Consider the following 20,796-nt stretch of genomic DNA (forward strand, 5'->3'; position numbering starts at 1 on the left):
CCGAATTTGGGAGGAGGAAAAAGAGGTCGTGTCCTCCACCGAAGGATGGGGGTAGCTGCTGTGTCCGCACACCGCCTTGCGATCCCCCAAACCCATCACCCTCATCTACGTCTTCCCAAAGGTGCCTTCGGGAAGCTCCGCTCCCTCCTCTTCTCTGAAGGGTGGTGGAAGGGAAAAGCATCCTACAGAGGGGTCGAAGTCTTCGTTGTAGAGAAAAAGGGGCTCGTCCTCTGTACGGGTCATTTGGGAGGGTCAGGGCTGGAGAGGGAATTTATTTGCTCCCATCTTGACGCTGGGGTTGTGAGTCCTTGCTGTCGTGATAGTCCTTGCCGTTGTGATACGGCAGGTCTTTATTTGGTTCAGCGACTGTATTCCTGCCCCAAAGCTCAAAGTGTCTGTGTTCAGGGTTTAAATAAGCCCAAGAGAAGTAGAAAATCTCAGTCTCTTCCCTTTCCTACTGCTAATTTTTCCACTAAACCGCTCCTTCTTTTGAATCAGAGGAGAAAAATCTGACACCCCTGGAGCCTGCATCATCCAAAGAGTTTTGCGAATAATTTTGCAACCTTATCAACTGTTGGCGCCAGCTGGTGTTTCAGATGCCTGCAACAGCTAGGAGAGCAAAGTCGGAGGTGACCTCTCGTCTCCCACCCCTTGGAAGCCCGCGTGCAGCACACCCAGCATCCAAAAACAGATCCCTGCCGAGACGCAATCCGTTGTTCTCCATTTATTTTTATGTCGCTCTTCAGTTTGAAATTAAGCACTGCTGAGATGAAGCAGAGTTGAACCTGGCATTTATGAGCCATGAAGGTTTCAGTCATCGCCGTCTCCTAAGACACTTGTGCTACTTCATCCCATGGCATTAAACTTGGATGCCAGAGCCCAATTCTCAGAAATTGCTGCCGAGCCGAGCGAGCATGCCAGTCTGAAAGCACAGCGTGGTGTGTCCAGACTGGAAATGAAGTGGGCAGGGGGTAGCGGTTTGAAAGCTAGTTTAAGCTCATTTCAGACAGTGGGATAAAATGTAGAGGTTTGAGGCCATATTTCATCCCTGCTCTGATTTTTCCTCTTCTGTAGCAAAGAAAAGATGTTTTCAGGGAAGGAATGGAAGAAAGCATGGAGGCTCTCCAACAACGCTCTTCGCTGTCACCTATCATTAATGAACGCCGTTGGGTAAAGAGCCAGAGAGGTATTTGCGCACGCAGCTTTTCTTTCGACAGGTCTTAAGTATCAATCATCTCCAGAGAGACGGGAGGCAATTTGACGTCTTTTTACAGAGCATTCAATTGAACTCAACCACCCTACGGAAAGCCTGGACTGGAGGCTGGGAGATGGTTCTCCTTACCCAAGTGGGGCAACTTCTGGATGGGTTACACATCACTGGTTGGTAGTAAAATTGTCTATTGGTCTGGTGAAAACACCAACGTTTGCTTTTTTTCACCATTAATGGGAAGAGAGGAGAAAAGAGAGCTGTGCGAATGAGCCAGAGCTCCATAGCTAACACCTAGCCTACTATTTGGACAAAAATAATTTGCAGAGGTTCTTATGTTTCTCCTTGGGGTTTTTGTTTTTCTGAACTCATTAAGTAACAGCGAAGCAGGGGCTGGAGTGACAAAATGAACACTGAGGAGACATTTGCAAAGGCATAAGCTAAAGTAGGTGGGGGGATATCTTTTAATAAGATGACTTATGGGACCTGCTGATGAGTTTACCGGCTGGCGGTGCTTCAGGCCCCAGGTATCACCACTAGTTAGAGGTGGGCTGAGCTCCCAGCGTCCCCCATTGCAGGGGTGGCTGGGAACAGCAACATCTCCCCAAACTGCGTCTGCAACGCAGATAGCCCCGACGCCCTCGGTCACACGATTCTGGGACACCCGTCATCGCTCTATGGCCAACACCGAGGTGAGGTCACGGTGGCCTTGGAGGGCTGTTTTCTCCTCGGTGACTCCAGCGACTCAGTGACGAGCTCTGCACTAGGGACGTCTTAGGGCAAGTAAGATCTGCCTCCAAACAAAAGAGCAAGATCCAACACCGAGATTCACGACCAGACCCTTCCTTCCCCCTCTGCTTCTCTGTGTTCCTGGGTCCCCCCTCAGCCCTTCCCGTGCATCTCCCAGAAGCCACATCTGCAGGGAATTAAGCCAAAAGACGCTCCTAAAAGTGCTTCTGGCCACTCTGGCTCTAACGGAGAGGATAACGACCCGCTCCCCTGCTTTTATCACCCTTCTCGCTGAAGCCCAGGGTGCAGCTCGACGCGCACGCAGCCTGCAGGACCAGGGCTGTTTCTGATCTCGCCCCACCAGTGGTGACCAGTGATGCCGCGGGAGGATGGGATTTAATCTCTCCTGGTCCTCATGCTGAGCCCCGAATTTAGTTTGGAAGCAGAGTTTTAAGCGGCGAGGTCTGGGTTGCGACAGCTGATCAAAAAGCATCGTTGCGATGGCGAATTAAAAGCAGAGCGTGGAGATAACTCTGGTGTCTGCATTTCTCCATCCGTCCCACCGGCAGCTCGCTGGCTGTTTTATCAGGTCTGCTTTCCAGTCTGCAGCCACACCGTGCCTCTGACAGTGTGACTGGCAGTATTTCCATTGACATGTTCCCTGGGATCCCTACTCCCACCAGAAATCATTTCCACTTCTTAGGAAAAAAAAAAAAAAAAAAAGAAAAAAAAACTCTTTGAACGTTTTTCATGTCAGAGCTAATTCTGCAGTGCTTCCCTTTGGCTAACATCCGTCGTTTCCACACTCGGTGTGGAAAGACAACATTTTAATAACCGAGGCGAGATGCATCCACCCCTATCAGCACATTAGCACCGTTTGCATGGAGATAACGGATGGTAAATTGTTTCGGCTTTAAATGTTCCCTCGCAGCGGTTGTACATCAGCTGCAAGATTTTGCTTGTGCTGCGGCTGCAGGCGCAGCACGAGGAGGATCCTTGGTCTCCATCAGATCCTGCCCGTGGGTCTCTCCTCCGAGCCTCCGGAGATGCCCGGGCTCTGCTCCGCTCTGGGGGCTCCAGAGGTTGTAGGACTTTTTCTCTGGGAATTGGGGAAAAATCACTTGACCTGCTCTTGCTTCAGCATTTGTCCTCATCTGATGTCCCTGGCTGGAGGAGGGAGCGGGGCTCAGTTTTATTGTGGGCACAGCCAGTGGCCCCCTAAAACCATGCCCAGTCCCGGAGATGTGATAGAAGTGAGGGTCTGGCAAAGCCCCATCTAGCTATTAGTGGTGCTCCTGCTCCAAAAATCTCTTCACCCTAAATTTAGGGTGATTTCCAGGCTTGCTTGAAGCAAGTCGCTATGACCCAGAGCAAGGGTGTCCTAACTGGTCCCACGTGTCTCCCAGTATCAATCAAACCAGCACATGCTGTCCCATCTAGACTCCTGTGGTCTCCTTCACAGGACATGGTTTAGCGAGCATGGGGGGGTTGGTTGACGGTTGGACTTGATGATGTTAAAGGTTTTTTCCAACCTAAACGATTCCACGATTCTATGATTCAACACCACTGACACACCAGCCCCGGTGGCTCTGGTGGTTGTCCCCCTGTCCCCAGACCAGCCCCACCAGCTTTTCAGGTGCCGACCTTGGTCATGCAACTGCCTGCCAAGAAGCTGGGAAAATACATCAAATCTGCCATGTTTTTACAGCACATCTCAGGTTCAGCCGGCTGGAACTTTCGCAGGAAATTTTCTTCGGGTCGGCAAAACCCCAGCGGACGAAACGGCCCATGTGTTGTGGGGAAGGAAACGGCTTTGACGAATGTCCCAAGTCTGGCCCAAACCCCCAGGCTTCGCTCCCCCTCTGCATCCTCAGCTGCTTTGTGCACACATGAAGACAAACACGATTTTCAGGAAGAAAAGGTGCTACGTTTCTGGGTTCGACCTTGAACTCCCTTTGTGTTTAGGAACCGACTTGAATTTCACTCGTTATTTTTGTATGAATTTAATATCTATTTGTTTTCCAGAATTTTTTTTTTTCACCCAAAATTGGCAAGAAAACATTCAATTTGCCTCTAATCAATTTCCCCGTGATTTCTTTTTTTTTTTTTTTTTAAGTTGCCAAAAATATCTCACAGATGTTCGTGGCATGAACAGAAGTCTCCCCGGCTGGCATGAACCCCCCCTCCCTCCTCCTCCATCTCCCCTCCTCCTGTGCCCTGCGGGAGGGTGCAGCACCAGCCACCCCCAGTTATTTCCACCCACCCGGGTTACACGGTGGCATCGCAGCGTTAGTGGCTCCACGTGCCGCTAATTGCGGGTGCGATTATTCCCATCCTCGCTACATCTTGCAGTGCCTCCCTCCTCCAGCGCTGGCACCAGCTTTGAGCTCAATCTTCCCCAAATTCTTCCCAAAGCTTTGCGTGCGTCACCCCCGCCTGCAGCACAAACAGCCCCAGGACTCGCGTGGGTCCGTGTCCCATTCCTGGGTGGAATGTCTTTCACTGATGTCTTTCCATCTCAGCAGAGATGGTTTTTCACCTCCTGCCCCTTCTTGCTGGCAGGCAGCAGATCAGAGCTGGGTTTCCAGCCAAGCACGGGGCAGCTGAGCCCCACCGCTCTGCCAACACCCCCCCCCTCCCCAAAACATCCCCCCATTTCTTCCAGCTGCCCTTACGGCACGGGACCGGTGAGCTGGATGTGCAGGCACGGACAACCCGGCATCGCAGATGGGAGCAAGGAGGGGGTCAGGAAAATGCATGTGTGCTTTATTCATGGATATGTTTGAATATTGACATGTACAGAAGAGATAAGCACAGGTTATACCCCAGTAGTACAGGCAGACGTCAACCCTCCTCCCCTGCGTACACACACGCACACAGCCTTTACCATCGCTACCTACGGGGTTATTGCTCCAGCACCGGCTCCCCGCCGCGGCATCTCCCTCCCTGCTCACGTTCTTGCTTTGATGACGATGTGGTATTTGTACATACACAATATTTCACGGGCTTTCAGGACTGCCAAACCACTGGGAACGGTGCCGAGCAGCCGAAAAAATAGAGTTCAGTGGCTACAGAAAGTTTGGCTGGTTCTTTTTTTCTTTTTTTTTTCTTTTTTTTTTTTTTTTTTTTCCCCGATGACAATTCTTTGTGCTTATGAAAGTCCCCAGGTATGAAGTAATTCCAAAAAAAATTGTCTCCCTTTCTCTCTCTTGGCTCAGTCAGTCCTTTGCCTTTACAAGCAGCTGCTATGACTTTGGTGGTTGGTCAAGAGGCTTAAAAATGAAGATCCGTGGTTCACTTCGCAGAGTTCAACAGAAATGAAATTTCACTTAAAAAAATTACTGACTTCTCACAAGGGAAAAGAAATGGTCTGTGCACGCATGTGTTTGTGGGTGGCGAGGAATGTAACCGGGTTTTCTTCCTCCAAAAGGACTGCTCAAAAGCCATCCTTTTTTTGCAAAGTTTGATTCATGAACAGGCTTGGAGGGAGAATTGACATATTAAATATTGGCAAAAAGGATTAAATGATCAGGAAAAAGTCATGCAGGTTTGGGGATTTTTTTAAATTTTTTTTTTCATTCTGTGTAATATGACTGCCCATCCCAACGCTCTGGCTCTTTCCTGCTGGGTGAGAGGCTCTGTGCTCTGTGCCTTACTCACTTCATTTCGAAGCATCCCCAGACCACGGGGAACCCCCAGGAGCGCAGACCTGGCGTGGGACAGTACTTGAAGGATGCTGTATCCAAACTCACGGCGCAGGACAAAGGCTGAGGACAGGGAGTGCATCTTCAGACCTGCAACCTCAACTCCACTGATGCTTTTGAGGTCCCTCAATCAAGGGCGTGGGGACAAAGTCCCTCTAGCAGACACCCATTTACACTAACTCACTGCAGTTTTCGCAGGGGTCCCGGCAGACCGCTGCCATGGTTTTTGAGCTTCTCACGCAATGCCTCTGTGATATGATCCATGGTAGCTGGCTGTCACCTCCCGCAGCCTCCCTTTTGGCTGTTGGTCTGCCATCCTTCCAAAAACTGAGGACTTGAGAAGACAACGCAATGGGAATTCAGTGTCTCGTTGGCCTGTGATGCTTAGAGACAACTAGCACCCTAAGCAAGATATAAATCCAGGGGAACATGATGATGTCTCTCACTGAAATTGTTAAAAATCATTTAAGATAAATCTGCCAGAAAGTGTAATCAGACCATTGGTCCTGCTGTGGGGCATGGTAATGGACTAGGTAACCTCTAGAGGTCTCCTCCATCCCCTCTGGTCTATGAGTAGGGTTCTCCACATCTATTTTTCACAGAATACCAGTCCTAAGGGAGAGCTGAAGTGGGATTGCCAGTCATCCTGACCACCTAGAAAAAGTCTAACTCTGCTGGCTGTCAATCAGGGAAGGAAACGGCAAGGTGGCATTTCAATGTCACCGCCGGTGAGTTATGAGACACAGGAGCGGAGCCACGAGAGACTGCAGGAGTGGGAACTCCTGGAAAGCAGCTGGCACTTGCGTGCCCATCCTACGCAGAGACTCAGCCTGTGCAAGATTAAAGGCTGGTGGAGACAGACTTGCCGGGGCGGGATGTGTAGAAGAAGAGGGCATGACTACAGGACTCGAAAGGAAAGCGGCAGAAGAAGGCAATTCACAGCATGACCTCATGACGCTGAGGTAGTTCCTTGCCTTCGAAGGGCTGAGCATCAGGGTTTAATCCCTTTTCTCACCTATGGCTCAGAGAAGACAAGTTTTGCAGAGTTGCAGCTAGTAGTTGTGTCATTTGGTGGGCCGATGGCTCCACGGTCTCTCAGAGGACACCAGTGGTCTGGATGAAGGGGAGATGTTCACGGCAACTCAGTGCACGGCCACGGCACTTTGAAGGAAGGTAAGAGACTTTCCTGCCTGTCGCGCTACCTCCCTGCCTGCTTTTCTGATCTGGGTGAGCCTCTTGGCAGGGAAGACCTCCCATGTAAGTTTTGGTTCAGGGTGTGACCTGGCACCCTGCACGCAAGACTTGGATCTTGGCGTGTTCCTTGACACGGCCCTGGATTAGGACAACTGGGTGCTACAGCCCTGAGGACCTCGAGGAGCAGAACTTTGAATAGGATGCAGCCAGAAGGATTTCTGGGCATGTTTAACACATCCACGGGTGTTCAACTGAAAACAAGAGTGGTTTCATATTGGACCAAACCCCAAGAAAGTTGCTGCAGTTTCTCAGCAAAATCTGGAGCAATAAATAATGGAACGTGTTCTGCAGGGAGTGTGAATAAAAAGGGCTGGACTTTGCTGTGTCAGCTGCTGCTAAGCCTTTCTATGGTTCCAACCACTAAGGAACTAATGATACTCCTTGGAGGAGCAGAAACCGAGGAATAAATGGGCTGTTGCAAATACTCAGGGAGAATCTGGAGCTCTTCCTGTGCCTCCTGTGGTGGCCAGACTGGGTAAGAATTTATCCTGGGAAACCTCACCCTTCCTCACCTTGACATGATCTAGCGAGGAGTTCAGCCCCCCAGGAAGGCACTGTGAGTCCTCAGCTCACCTCCTCGAGGGAAGACTCCCCAAACGCTCAGGTAGCCCAAGGTCACACATCTGCCTCCCTGTGCCCCGAGAGACCAGAGAGACATTTGTCCTCACCCTCCAGCTGGGCTCTGGTTGCAGCTCAGCTGAATGGGTCACTTCACCAGCCTTCGCTTAAATGACCTCTCGGCTGAGTAAATAGGACTTGGCAGGAGGCAATGTCCTTCACGTGCTAACCTGGACACAAGTGATTGCCTCTGCCAGCTCTTCAAGGAGGGATACCGTAGCAATCCATTCTACGCATGACATGATTCATGACTTGGCATTTCCACAAATTGGCTGGATATTTATGTCCCCAGGGTGGTTCCTAGCAAACCTTTTCTATCCTATCTCTTCCTAGGAAAACTAATGAAATCTCCTGATTGAAGACCCTCTGCCTCTCTTCGAGACCAGCAGATGCACAGGTGGCACGTGAGAATGGGTTGCGTTGCGCTCACGTCGAGTCCTGCCCGTGGGCTCACACATTCATCCTTCATGGAGAAAGGTTAGCTTGGAGTGGGACAATATTGACCTCTGGTCATTTGGATGTGACGAAAAAATACCTACCCCAAACATTTTACAGGACCAGTGAATAGAGATGCTAGGGTTGGGACACAAAGAAAGCCAGCTGTAAACAAAATGCAACACACGTGTTTCTTCCTGAACACCATCAATACATGACATATGTTTCTCTAAAAAGGAGGGCCCAAGGGGTAGGTGACAGCTTGGAGATGCATGCTGTTTGCACGCTGGCCATGATTGCAAGCGGGTGGATAATCCCCGCCAGCCAGTTTGTAGCATGGTTACTTGGTCCAGCCCAGAGGTTCTTCAGGATCCTCTCCAGTGAACTAAACCAACCACCTTCTCACCAGTGCTCTGGTTTCTTCAGTCTGAACCAGGTGGGCTGCCCTTCAGGTCCCGAGCAGCCCTGGAGACTGTCCGAACTCCACATCGCTTGACGTGTCCTGTCAAGAGCCCCCAAACATGAGTCAGGGCTTCAGGAAACGTCCTGACAGCTCATCCATCAAAAGTCTTTCACCTCTTGGCTGGGGCAGGCAAAAGCATTTCCTTTGCAGCTCTCATTTCTTGGCTCAGCTCTCTCCTTCACCTTTTCCAAGGGAATTGTCCACGGCTCCGACCCCATCCACGGAGACCTGGAGAGACAACCACCAAGCTGTGGGGTGGAAAGGTGGCCAGGACCAAGAATGAGCTGTTTGTCGACAAAGCTGATCGTATAAAATCAAATAAATTGGCAGACGGATGAGGACGAGGAGGAAGGGATGCCCACACGCTCACGTCTCCTTCCCATCCCCTCCTACCCTCCCTCCTCCTTCCCCTCCCCCCCCCCCCCCCCAAAAAAAAAAAAAGTTACTGGTCTGGTTGTTTTGTAAAGAAACCAACACAAAGAGAGTCTCTGCCTGGCGTGCACCCGCCCTGCTTCACATCGCAAAGACGCTCAGCCCAGCAAGAGCGGGGAGAAGCCACATCTGCAGCGGAGAGGCTGCCCAGCGGGAGGGAGCTGCTGGGCTGGAGGTCCCTGATGACAGACGAGTGGAGCCCCGCAGGAGCTTCTCCTCTCCAGCCACCTGCAAGAGAAAGGAGGTAGCATGGGGTGAACCACCACGGTTGTTCCCCACCTCGGAGGATTTAGGCCTTGGGGACCGCGAAGCCTTCCTACGCGTGCGTGTGTACAGAGGGGAGCCCAGGGTTACTCTCAACAGCCCAGGTCTAGTCCGGAGGCCAGGTCAGCTTTGTTGGAGATGTTGGTGAGGGTGGGGGTAGCACCATGGTGTACAGTAGGGTCACCTCACTGGGCGTGCAGCCCACAGGTTTGGACACTGGTTGGAGGTGTCTTTGTGTGGGGGTGGGTGCCTGGATGTCCACTCTGGTCAACGGAGATCCATGCAGCTTATGGAGCCACCGCTGGCCAGCAGCTTGACCTGGTGGGCTCTTCAGGAGGAGATGTCCCCTGGGTGTTGAATACATCTCCACGGGGCTGGTAGATGGTTCGCCAAGAAGCAGCTGGGAACCAGGTGGCTTACTCCAAAATACAATGCATATGTTTACGTGACTGACTCCCACCCTAGGTGCCTACCCCCTGCAGACGAACTGCACCCTTCTCCTTTTCCAGCGCCTTGAAACTGTGGCCGAAACTTTGCTTTGCTAGAGACCTCTATTTGCGTTAGTTGATAACCGAGCTAACTTAGAGCCAAGGCTCTGCACTGCTATGAAGACGGGAAGCAGCTGGACTAATCAGTCCATCGTAGAATTCCACATCGGGTCTAGGGGCACTAACCACATTAAACACTGAACAGGATTTGGGTTCGAAGTTGAGTCCCAAGTCAAGACCCAACTGCCTGGTTTCTCCTGCAGTGTCAGCAGGGACCGTGCTCCAGCAGCACTCACACCTCAGCAGAGGGATGCGCTGCCGTCACGGGGAGGTTGGCGATGCACCAGGGCCACCCCTTACTGCAGTTGCTTTCTCCAGCTGCCCATGCGCTGGTGGCAGCAGCAGTTGGCTCTCTGGGCTGGACTGTCAGTAATGAGGGAGGTTCACAGCTTCTCCATCACTTCCAGGATAAAAGTTCTCAGTGCAAGGTCTGGACCTCAGGCCACTACTTGGATTGCACTAAGGTCTGGGGAGCACCTGCTGGAAGCAAATCTTCCAAATCCCCTGGGTGCAAAGTTTATGGCCTGATGGAAGTGTGACCGTGCTGTGCCTGGCCACCAATGCCCTGAAAAGCAGTGAGGGAAGCTGAGGCAACATTTCTATACCTCTCACCTGCTGCTCTGTGAAAACAGAGTGGAGGGTGGTGAATCGGATGTTTTCCCAGCAAAAGAAACAGGGAAGAGGTATAAAAAAAGCCCATGTGTGGAAGCTCTCTGAAGGTATCAGCTAGCCCAGTGCAAAGCCCACGCTCAGTCCTTGGAGTCTAGTTAACTGACAGCTTCTGTTACCTGAATGTTCAGCAAATCAAGGTCACTGTCAATTATTCAATAGTAAAATAATTCAATCTGAAAATTACTCTGGTGGGTTGCAAACCAAGGTCACTGCTTTTTATTTAAAAATAAAATATTTAATGCCTCCTACTGCCAACATCAGTAAATTAACCTGTTATTTGTTTTAAAATAACTTCAATTTAATATTATTTTGATACTAACAATTTGCTGATGACTAGAACCTTTCATCTGAAATTTTCCAATGTTTAGCAAACCTTACTCAGTTAAGCCTCTACGTTATGACCTCCAGCATCCTCACCTAACATGGGAGGAACGTGTGTCCCAGGCAGCCGAAACGCTCATCTGAAGCCGTGTGGCTGCCTTGCAGGAGGGTAAGGAGCCAAACCAGTGGTCCTGGCTCCCATTCTACACTCCTGAAAAGCCCACGGATTTCCCAGTACTTTTTAAAAAACCCGTATCTCTCTGTAGCACACATGAAAGAAAAGAGAAGGTGACCAACAGGCAAGAGCTCAGAGTCAGGGATAGGAGAATGTGGCCCTGTGCTTGATGTTGGGGAAAAATATGTCAGGGCACGAAGAAGAGCTTGAATCAGGAGCTCCAAGAGGTGGAGAAGAGGTGGGATGTCTGCACGTAGCTGAACAGACACAGGTGGAAGAGGGATCTGAGGTGAGGAGGGCTGGAGGGCATGGAGGAGGTACAGACACGGCCAAGCATCTCTCAGGGCCAGGTCAGCCCTCTCCTACCTTGGTGGGCTGGAGGTGCTCGAAGATGTTCTCTCTGAGGGTCGCCACGGCTCTGTTGGCATTTCGCTCCTGCTTGTACATCTGTGTGGTGGGGGGGATGGATGGGGCCACGGCCGCATTCAGGTAGGTCCCATTGCCAAAGGCCAGAATGGCGTTTTCTTTGTGTGGGAAAGAGATGAAGAAAAGTGTCGTCAGGGCAACGTTTCCAAGCGAAAACACGCGCATCCCTCCTCCAGCCTCCTTTGACTGCATCACCCAAACGCAAGCCCGAGGGTCTTCAGAGCTCCTTTGTTGAAAGCACAGGGAGCTGGACACCTACAGACTCTTGAGGACCAGGGCATCTTCATACCCTCATTCCCAAGAAACCTCGCCAGCTTGCGGGGGATGCTGCCGGAGCAGCAATGTGCCGGGCGATACTTACGGAGACAGATATTGTCGGTGAAGAGGTGCAGAAAGCTCTCGCACTCTTCCTGCCTGTTGCCGCTGGCATTGCATGTGCACCAGGGAGCTATGCTGGAAGTTGAGTTGTCAATGTAGTTGGGTGTGATGGGGCTGCCTGCCGGGAAGGATGGAGAAGGGTTATTGCAAGGCTGGTACGTCAAGAAGGGCAATGATTTTCCTCTTTGCTGCTCCCTTGGGTTGCTCTGTTTATAGCCTCAGCTGAGCCGGCAGCATGAGAAAAACCTTCCAGTGCTGGTGTCATGGGTGTGTTTTGCTGCCGGGGAGGAGAAGAGGGGCAGTCGTAGCCCTTTTGTTCACCCCACCACCAGCAAAGCCTTCAGTCAATTAAAACGTGCTACCAGTCCAAGGAATGGGCAGCTCCTGGGAAATCAGATTCTCTAATAACATTCAAAACCAGTATGTGAACGTGCGTAAAGGTTTCCGTGCTGTCATTGAAAAAGCCAAACTCAATCTCCACAATGGTCAGAGACAACAAAGGAAGGATTAAGCCAGAATGAAATCTTGACCCAAAAAGCTGACAATCTATTCCATCTGTCAGGATAGACTAAGTTCAATGGCCATTGGCTCTTCTCTTTGAACTCTGTATGTGCTTGTGCTAACTGCTACCAGCTGGGTCTCTGCAGCATCTGAAAACCCAATTTGACGGCCTCTGATATCAGCAAGATGGCAGTGGAAAGTTGATTTCCAGTGGCATCACTGGTGAGGACATCAGGGAACCCCTGACAGAGCAGATGCCCTGGGACAGCCCATCTCTTTCCACCTGAGAGAAAAGCTGGGATCTTGCAGCAGCCCACGGTGCATGTTTTTTCTCCCTCCACTGCAGCTATCCTAAAGTTACCCCATGCTCACGGCTTAGGCTCCTTTTCTAGTCCCTGCCGAGAGAAAGCCCAGCATCTCCCTGAGATCCCAGTCTCAGCTCTCCACCTTACTGTCCTCATAGCTTTTAGCTGGCTGGTGTACAAGGAGATGTTTCCCACCCTGAGGAGATATTTCCCACCCAGAGGAGATATTTCCCACCCAGAAAGTGGGAGAGAGACCAGCCGATGGATGCAGCCTCTTACCTATGATCCCTGTATACGCCAGCAGACAGGCGGCATAGCTGTCCCTCTGGCAGCCGCTGGCAGCCTGCAGGGACGGCTGGCAATTAAACTGGAACTCTGCGTAGCGTGACCTGATGGAGCGAGAGCACAAAATGGGGCGTATTAGCACAGAAATTAGGGGCGAAAAGGGACATAATAGCACACTGGTGGTGTTTACGGAAGGGAACACGTTTGCAAAATCCTTTGCTGCTGTAGGCGTTGCTAAATCAGTTCGAATGAATGTCATTTTATACTCTCCTGCTGCCCCCAACAAACCCAGAAGTGGGTTTTATCCCTTTGAGGTGAGACATGAATAGGTGCTCTGGTTAATCTTTTACAGCTTCCTCTGGGACTGCAAGAAAAGTCCGGTCTTGGAAGAAATGTTTGTTTTCTGATGTGTGAAGCTGGCTTTCACGGGAAGAGCTGTTGCAGATAGCAAGGGAATTCTTTCTGTATTGCCGTTATCTGAGTTTTGGGTAATAACTTCCCCTAGAGCCCTAAGCCTTCATTTGGGGGCTGATTTGCTGGAAGAGGGAATCACTCTGGTCCAGTTCCACTCTCTTCAAAGGTTATACTCTAAGTGTAGATGAGGTCAACTTCAGATTGAGGGAAATGCCCAAAGGCTCAGATATGAAATTCTCAAGCCATCACCAGGGCTGCTGCCACATCCCCTTCTGCAGGCACCCGTTCTCAGGAGAAGGTTGGACTCCTGGAGCCTGTGGAGCAAGAGGTGTATGACATACAGCTCTGACCACAGACCGCTGTGCCTCGGTTTTCACGCCGTCTCGGTCAAAGCACCAAACCACTTAGCACAAAGCAGCTTTGAGTCACACACTGGGCTTGTTGGGACCGTCTGGGCCATGCAGAGAAGTTGGTGCAGCGTTCAGACAGATTGGCAGATTTCTCCTGGCATGGGGATCCCCTGCTAGCTTGGTTGGATAAACACTGTAAATCATGCTGCCAACCAGATATTTGCCACCTAATTCTTTAGGGATGAGTCCGTTGTTGGCACATAGGCATCTAGTGGTGTTTGGACATTGTAGGATATCTAAGAGGTCCACATGGGGCTTTCAGGTAGGACATAGGACCTGCTGGACATTCAGATCCATCTAAACAGGCATCCCATGACCAGGTAAGAAGGCATCTCACATGACATTTGAGCTGCTTAGGAAACCAAAGCAAGCACTACCTCAAATGTTTACTCTGCCTGGGCAGCCTCAGAAAAACTGAGCGTATTACTCCTCCCAGACAGCCTCTCTCTTCCAGACATTTTTTCGGTGCTCCTGGTCAGTGTCAGCACTCCAACTTGCACTTTCCTGCCCACTTCTCTCCTCCTCCCCAGTCTTCTCCTTTTTTTTCTCTTCTTCATTCCTGTGTTTGCCCCATATCAACCCCTTTCTCCCATGCAAAGCGCAGGCAAACTCTTCTTGCCCAATTTTTTGTGGCGTTATTTAGGGGAGGGAGGTACTGATTGCAGGTTTTGCATTATTCATGTTCTTAGAGCCCACCCCTGCAAGCTGGGAAATTCAAGGGGTTACAGCTGTGGAGAAACTGCAAGAGGACTAAGCAGCGCAGGCAGGGTTAGCCCTGGAGTATTTTACTCTATTTCTTTAAAATGCCATGATTTGTTCCCGGTTCTGCTTATGGTTTCTGCACTGCTAGCTTTGACCGGGTCACACGTCAGCCCCTTGCTCCCGCCATGTCTCTAGAGGATGTTTTATATTATATATTCAGAGACCAAGGAACCAGATAATTAACAGCTGTGCGGCTTGCAGGAAACGGTTTCCAGTCTCCTGGGAAGCAACGCTCTCCCCTTTGAACCTCTTCTTCCCTGCTGGGCCCGCTTGTCTTGTTAGGGAGAGGGCAGTACCACTCCATTTCAGATTCCCTGGGTAGCCGGGTGAAATCTGAGCAAGAGCTGGTGTGGCTCAAGAGCTTTGCATCTTTCAGAGTCAGCTTCAGGTGTAAAGCTCTGTTGTTCTCCTTCATCCACGTTTCTGGGGTGCGGAGGGGTGAGGGTATTAGTACCAGTCCATCCTCCCAAGAGGATGCTGCTGCTCTCACCTCCCTTTGTGAAAAGACATAATTATTTTCTTGTCATTTAAAGATGATGTGCTGATAGGGGGTGGCCGCTGGAAGTTCAGCTCAGGAAGTCCCAAAGCCCACAACAAGTAGAGACTGGGACGATAGTGGGAGATGTGTCCTACGCTTGCTCTTGTGCTCTTCTCCAGGTGTCTGCTCGTGGCCACAGCTGCACGTAGGACACCGGGCTGTGACCACCACGTTTGGTGCCGTACGGTTGCTCTTGTGGTCTTACATCTCTTACTGACAGATGGGCTCCACACCTGAGACCTGTATGTGGATTAACCTTCTGGAATATCAAAGACTTTTTGAGAAATAGAGGGGTGAAAATAGTACAGCTGAGGGAAAAACACTTCAGGGGCATGCCTGTGAGTGTGCACATTGGGATGGGTCTGCGCGTGCTTGGGGCTTAAATGGAAGCAGAGGAGAAAAACCACCCTGGCCACATACTATGTGGTAGACTGGAGTGACAGCTGTGACTCCGAGACTCCTATTGCAAAAGCTAGAACATCCAGCCTTGCAGCAGAAGGGTATATTTTTTATACATATGATTAATTTTGCTAATAAAATAAGCAAGCCATGGGTTTAAGGTATCTACAAGTGCCTGTGACTGTTAGGATAGCTTGGGTGCTCCCGTAGGATGCTTGGGCTAGGGCAGAGAGTTAGACAGTGAAGAGACAGATTGGTGAAAGTGGCTGCAAGCACCCCACCCCACATCCCTGCTTAGCTTACACCTTCCTGGAACTATTTCCATAGCAGGTCTTTCTTTAAGACCAAAGCCAAAACCCCATAGAAAAGGTCTGAAAAAACTCCAGCACAAACTTCTCACACCTTCTGTCTGTTAACACCTCCTGTCTAGAGTATGAGCCAAGGACGTGGGTCATGGGAAGAAGCCTCTCTGGCAATGGGCTATGTTGGTGGGTTGTGGTGGGATGGGTGCCTCCGGACAGGATCCTTCGGGAGGGTGCATTGGGTCTGGTCACTGGGCTATCACCGGTGGATGAACCCCTGGTTTGTCCAAGGGACAGCTTTCCACGTCGGCCACCCCGGTGTGAGAACGTTACCTGCAGACGTAGTTTTCCCGGCAGGAGTCCAGAGGCGCCAGGCAGTTGGGCTTCTCCTTGGACTCGTAGGAGCAGGCAGGAACGATGGTCTGCCGCCGGCGTTCGGCACAGGCTGTGTCGTCGCAGGGGCAGAAGAGGAGCTCGTGGGTGTATTCGGGTGGCACGCGGTCGAAGAACTTGCGCAGGGCCTTGTGGCACTTGGAGCGGTTGCAGGTGTCGGCCCGGGCCAGGCGTCGGATGCAGAAGGAGACGTACTCCGTCCGCAGCCGCTGGCACATCTCGTCCACGTTGCAGGCTTTGGCAGCGTCCAGACACCGGTTCACTTGGGTCACCTCGTTCTCGGACCCTGTGGGGTGGTGGGAGATGGTGATGGGGCTTTGCCTTGACCTCCTTGCCAGCAGCACCACCCTATGCCGAGACCTTCATCCCCATCCTGCTCCCATCCATGGCCACCTCGGGGAGACCACCACCCGCTCCGAGAAGGCAGTGGCCAGGGTGAAGTTCACATTTGCTCTCTGTGTCCTGGCAGGACCAAATCCCCTTTCCCTACTCACCTTTCCCAAGAGGTGTCACGGCCACACAACAAATTTCACACCCCATAGCCTGATCCACCAAGATCTTTCACTTAATAAAATGGAGGTTTGTTCTACCCTGGGCATCTCATATCACTTTACCAATGTGAATTAACCAACTTGAGGCCTGGGAAGACAGCAGTCATTACAAAGTGCATCTATTTATGGCCATGACTGAACCCACCAGGTTCAGGTGATGGGATCTCTTCTAATGGACCTTCTTTTTCCAAAAAGTGTTCAAGCTCAAGCACTGAGTCAGTGGCAAAGCTGGGTTGTCGCGGTAGAGACGGACACGACAAGTAATACATCATGCAAAATGGCTACTTTATTGTTCTAACACACCTTTTTATCCCCTTCTTCAGAATATGTGTTAGTATATGATTGGCTTAGTTAGTAACTAACAATTCATGATTGGTGAGTTTGTCAGGACGGTTCTTCTTATCACTATCTTGTTTTCGTACTGGTCTTCTCGGATCTTTCCAGACTTCTCAAGGATATACTACAAGCTGCTCAAGGTCGCGCTGTTCTCAAACTGTCAGGAATTCCGTAGACTCTTTGCATCCCCCGACACTGGGTCTCCTGATACATGGGTGGACTGCACTAATCCTTGCACCCCAGACCCTCTACCCTGTGCAATGAGTTTCCTCAGGCCTCCAGAGAGTCAAGCCTGGCTTTGGCAGCAGCAGCGTTATGTTCATCCCAGGACCTGCTCAGCTGAGTGAGAGCTCTCTGGGTCTTAAGGCCCCAAAACAATGCTCTAGCTTCCCCCATCCGGACCAGTCCTGCCCAGTATGCCCACGTCCTAGGCAGCGACAGTCCCTTCATGAGGTGGAGCTCAGGGCTATCATCCAACCTGATGCCCCTGGGACCCTGCTGCTGCCTACAGGTGAGCCCATGCGGGTCTCTTCCCACACCTTTTGCAAGGTTACTTCTTCGCTGGCTTCAGTGAAATCGCTCTGCATTTCCACCTTCTTAAAAAAGAGGGGAAAGAAAGTCCCAGATTAGGAGTCTGGGTGGGAGAGCAGGGGTGTGCTGTGAGGATGCAGGGAAGGTGGAGGAAAACTTGGGGCGGGGGGAACAATCAGGAAAATAAAGCAAAAACCGTGGTGACAGATGAGAAATACACTGTCTTCGGTAGGCAAATAGGGGGTCTCACGGGTTTATATGCCAACGGCCTGCTCTGCAAATGTGGGGAAAGGTGTTTGTGTAACACTGGTTTTAGGGCTCCTTCAAAGATGGATGGGGCTCTGTTTTATAGAGCAGGGAAATGCTACAGAATCCCTGGTAGGAGTCGGTCAAGACATTAGGCTCTGTCTGATCGGACAGATAAGATGAGGGTCCTCGAAGCGTGAGAGAGAAAATGAATTTGAAGCCATTTTTCACCTCTCTGAATTAAGCCCATGACCTGAAGCACACTAGAAGGACTTTCTCCCCAGCAGAGAAGGATTTTTTCACAGAGGAAAAATCCCCAGAATGATAAATTTCCAATGCAGAGTCAAGCCCTATCTTTGGCCGGGAGTTAAAACCAGCCAGTCACTGCTGACAAGTGTTAAAACATTGACAGTCTCTCTGAGCAATTCAGAACTGGCTGCCCTCCTTCATTTTCGCTGACATTATCAGATGCTCCGAGTATTTATTTTTCCCTTCCTGTTGTCCCCGCTGCTTACAGTGAGCTGGAAGTCAAATTCCAAGTTTTGCACTTATTTTATGATGGAGGAAACTTTTGCTTGCTGTGTTCCCACCACGTAGGTATTTTCCTTTAAAAATGCCCAGAGATAATATTGTTAGAGCATCGGTTTACACTGGGGAGCTGTCAGCAAACATGAAGGAAACAGTTACTTGGAAGGGTTTCATTACCCATTCAGCTAATGAATCACAGGGAACACGCTAGCTTTTCTCCTCTTCCCACACAACAATAGAAGATGTGCTTTTTTAAATCACCGTTACAATTAGAGCGGAGGGATGTAATTCTGTTTGTACAGTTTTAATAGTGGCCATATATTGCTTATGTAAAATTGGGTTAAAAATACCTGCTGCTCTGACTTGGCACATGGTCATGGGGATGTCTTATGTTTCAACAAGTTCTTGGGAATTTTATTTTTTTTTTGGCAGATTTGAATGAAGGTCCTTTGGCAGTGCTGACCGTATGATCCTGGGCACTGGATAGGCACAGGGTGGCAGGCCACAAGTTATGTTATAGAAGGTGTTGATGAGTATAAATAGGGGAAAAAAAAGTTAAACCAAGAAACTTCATGTCCCTAGATGGATGTTGAGTTCTTTGGTAGATATCCCTGCTGCTCTGGGCCCATTCGCTTTGCTGCCCAGCCGGTTTCAGTCTGCTTTAAAAACCTGACAATGCGTTAACCGTGCATAAAAATCCCCATCCTCCCCATCCCCGGATTTTACCGTGCTCTGAAGAGCCCTGTAGGACTTTCAGCAAAAGGGGAAAAACTCCAGTAAAGAAGGCCATGACCCGGCAAACAGCTTTGTGCATGCTTGACTTTCCATGCTCAAATCAGTCAAGTGGAGTCAATAAGAAGATGTGAGGTCAGGGAGCACCCCCCTTCCTCTCGCTGCTCAGATTGTCGAAGGCTGATGGGTTAATTTGCTCCCGGACATTTTCACCTAACAAGTGCCTCGCCATCGCGGGGACTGCAGACATCCATTGGCTGCAGGGACATGCTGCTCTTTACTTGCTTGGGTGCGCTCCAGCTGTGGATGCCACCCCAGAGTCAGGTGCGTATTTGGGAAGAGCTGCAACAGGATTGCTGTCTTGGCACATCTGCCAGAGACACACGAGGAGTACATTACCTGCTCTCAGATAGGTAGTTTGGTAACAAAAATCAGCGTCGGTAGAGATTCCCCACCGCTGTGGTGCATAAGCAGAGTCGAACGCTGGTTGTGGTGGCAGCTCTGACATGGGTGATGGATGGCTTAATAGCTACCGCACTGACCTTTTAACTGCTGAGCCGGGGGTTCATGCCCTCGAGAGGGTTAAAAGGTGTCGGGCAGCTCTGCTTACATTATTAAGTGGTTTACATGATGCAGAGCAGAACACGGGGCTGAGTCCTGAGGTTGCCCTCAGGGCATGGGGTTAAAGGCTGCGGCTGGGATCAACCGGTACGTTGGGTTATTGACCTTTTTGCCTGCAGAGTTTGACCCTGTGACTGATGTGGAAGTACGTTCTCACACCTAACGATACCCAGGCAGACTCTGCTCGGCACAGGTCATCCACCTGCTATGGAGAATCAGCCCACCTGTGATGGCTCATTGGAAGAGGCTTTCCTGCTACATCCCTCAGTCCCAGCCCTTCACAGTATGGACATGAAAAAGCCAAAAACTGAAAATCACAAGTGCTTCTTCCTAGGACATGTTCTTCCACCAACAGTATAGCCCAGGAATCACAAGCAGCTCCTTGGAAAAATGATTGCAAGATCTCATCAATGCTTTGTGGAAAGACCACATAGGACTGCCTTGTCCATAGCGCTCGATCCCACAACCAATTCCCCCGTTTGAACCAGTCTCTGTAAGAGCATCTTCCCACCCACCTACCTGCGGTGATGGATGCCAGCCGGACGTAATCAAAGCCTCTGATGAACGGCTCATAAGGGGAACTCTCCAGTACATTCATGCCTGGGTTGAAAAAAAGAAGTTAGTGAGCAGGCAGCTGAGGCTCCTGAGGGATGTCCGAGATGTACCAGGTTCAACAGATGCAGTGCAGGTTTGCTTGGTGGGTCCAAGGGGACGCGTGCTCTAAAGGCCATAAGTAAATGGATACTCAGGGTCACAGGAACGGATGTATGGCCATGTCCTTAGAGAAGGGAAGATAATGTAACTGGCTTTTTAAAATATATCACAGTTTTGGAGTAGGACAGCCTCTCAGGGAAATGTTGAGTTGCAACCCTCTATAGCTCAAGACTTGGGCCCCTTGTCAGGGATTGCCACTGATGACACCAGGCATGATGTAGCACTGGCTTTTGCTCGTGGGCAGCAGAGTTCAAACCACCAGCTCCCTACATACATGGAGTTTCCATCACCATTCTTGCTATATGTCCCTCCCTGGTTCAACGGTCCTCACCCGTCTCTAGGACACTGCCAGGGCTCTGCACAGGGCTCTGTGTGTAGCAACACACACGCCTTAATATTTATTAACACCTCTCCCCTTCTCCTTGCCAACAGCCCTTTCTTACTCGGAGTAGAGCTAATGACCCACAGCTCCCGCAGAAACTTCCCCTCTTCATTTTTAAGTTGCTGGGAAGCTAATTTTATTCAATTGGTGCTTCCCTTTCATGCGCTCAATGGTCTGTAATGCCCCGTCATCCTGATGGATACCACAGAATATTATTGAA

The 20,796-nt window shown here is 50.5% G+C and overlaps 1 protein-coding gene across 1 annotated transcript in view; it reads right to left on the minus strand.

Annotated features, from left to right (window-relative positions):
• Window positions 1–8,859: 8,859 nt before the first annotated feature.
• GFRA4 (GDNF family receptor alpha 4) overlaps window positions 8,860–20,796 on the minus strand; it is a 71,541-nt gene continuing 59,604 nt past the window's right edge. The window contains exons 3-8 of the mRNA XM_049792807.1: window positions 20,000–20,080; window positions 15,876–16,221; window positions 12,712–12,821; window positions 11,610–11,744; window positions 11,189–11,346; window positions 8,860–9,070 (exon numbers count right to left, since the gene is read on the minus strand). Of these exons, the coding sequence (XP_049648764.1) occupies window positions 8,924–9,070; window positions 11,189–11,346; window positions 11,610–11,744; window positions 12,712–12,821; window positions 15,876–16,221; window positions 20,000–20,080 (977 nt within the window). The 3' untranslated portion in view covers window positions 8,860–8,923. The remainder of the gene's footprint in view (window positions 9,071–11,188; window positions 11,347–11,609; window positions 11,745–12,711; window positions 12,822–15,875; window positions 16,222–19,999; window positions 20,081–20,796) is intronic.

This window comes from Accipiter gentilis, chromosome 3 (genome assembly GCF_929443795.1).
Source record: "Accipiter gentilis chromosome 3, bAccGen1.1, whole genome shotgun sequence".
Lineage (NCBI taxonomy): Eukaryota > Metazoa > Chordata > Aves > Accipitriformes > Accipitridae > Astur > Astur gentilis.